The sequence below is a fragment of the Triticum dicoccoides genome, chromosome 3A (assembly GCF_002162155.2).
Source record: "Triticum dicoccoides isolate Atlit2015 ecotype Zavitan chromosome 3A, WEW_v2.0, whole genome shotgun sequence".
Taxonomy (NCBI): domain Eukaryota; kingdom Viridiplantae; phylum Streptophyta; class Magnoliopsida; order Poales; family Poaceae; genus Triticum; species Triticum dicoccoides.
In genome coordinates, this window is record NC_041384.1 from 471,673,989 (window position 1) to 471,674,710 (window position 722).

General features: G+C 63.0%; 1 protein-coding gene across 1 annotated transcript in view; it reads left to right on the forward strand.

Annotated features, from left to right (window-relative positions):
- Window positions 1-265: 265 nt before the first annotated feature.
- LOC119268622 (pentatricopeptide repeat-containing protein At5g46100-like) overlaps window positions 266-722 on the forward strand; it is a 2,124-nt gene continuing 1,667 nt past the window's right edge. The window contains exon 1 of the mRNA XM_037550288.1: window positions 266-722. Coding sequence (XP_037406185.1) covers window positions 361-722 — 362 coding nt within the window. The 5' untranslated portion in view covers window positions 266-360.

Consider the following 722-nt stretch of genomic DNA (forward strand, 5'->3'; position numbering starts at 1 on the left):
AGGAATCCTTTACCGATGGGGGGTGGGGGGTATCGACCGATCACTATCCCGAATCTGATTACAGAGGGACCTGATTACACAAGGTCGTCACCAAACGCACGTAACGTTATCCGTTTACAACGTAAACAGGTAACGGACGAAAATTGCTGAAACAAATACCTCCTTAGGGGTTTGCAGACGGATGCCGTAAGTTGGGCTTAGCTGTGAGATCGAATTTTGATCCCTCTGAGCGCGTTGAAAGGTTTGTAGGCGGAAATAGCTGAAGCAAAAACCGGCCCCGCCGCCTCCCTTTGTAGAGACCTCTGCCGCCGACGCCAAGCGGCTAGCCGGCAAACCTGCTTCTCATCCCTCCATCCCCCAATGCCGCCGGCGAACCTCACCCCGATCAAATGGCCCAAGAACCTCACCGCCGAACACCTCCACCGCCTTGTCCGCGCCGAGCGTGACCCCCGCCGCGCGCTCGCCCTCTTCGACGCGGCCACCGCCGCGCCCGTCTCCACTTCCGCGCCCACACAAATCCTCCCCTCCCCGGACACCGTCTCCCTCCTCACCTCCCGCCTCGCCTCCGCCGGCCTCCTCCCCCTCGCCACCTCCCTCCTCTCCCGCTCGCGCGCGCTCTTCCCCTCCAACGCCGACCTCGAGCCCCCCTTCCTCACCCTTCTCCGCGCCTTCTCCCGCACCCGCCGCCCTCTCGACGCCCTCCAACTCTTCCGCTCCGCCCC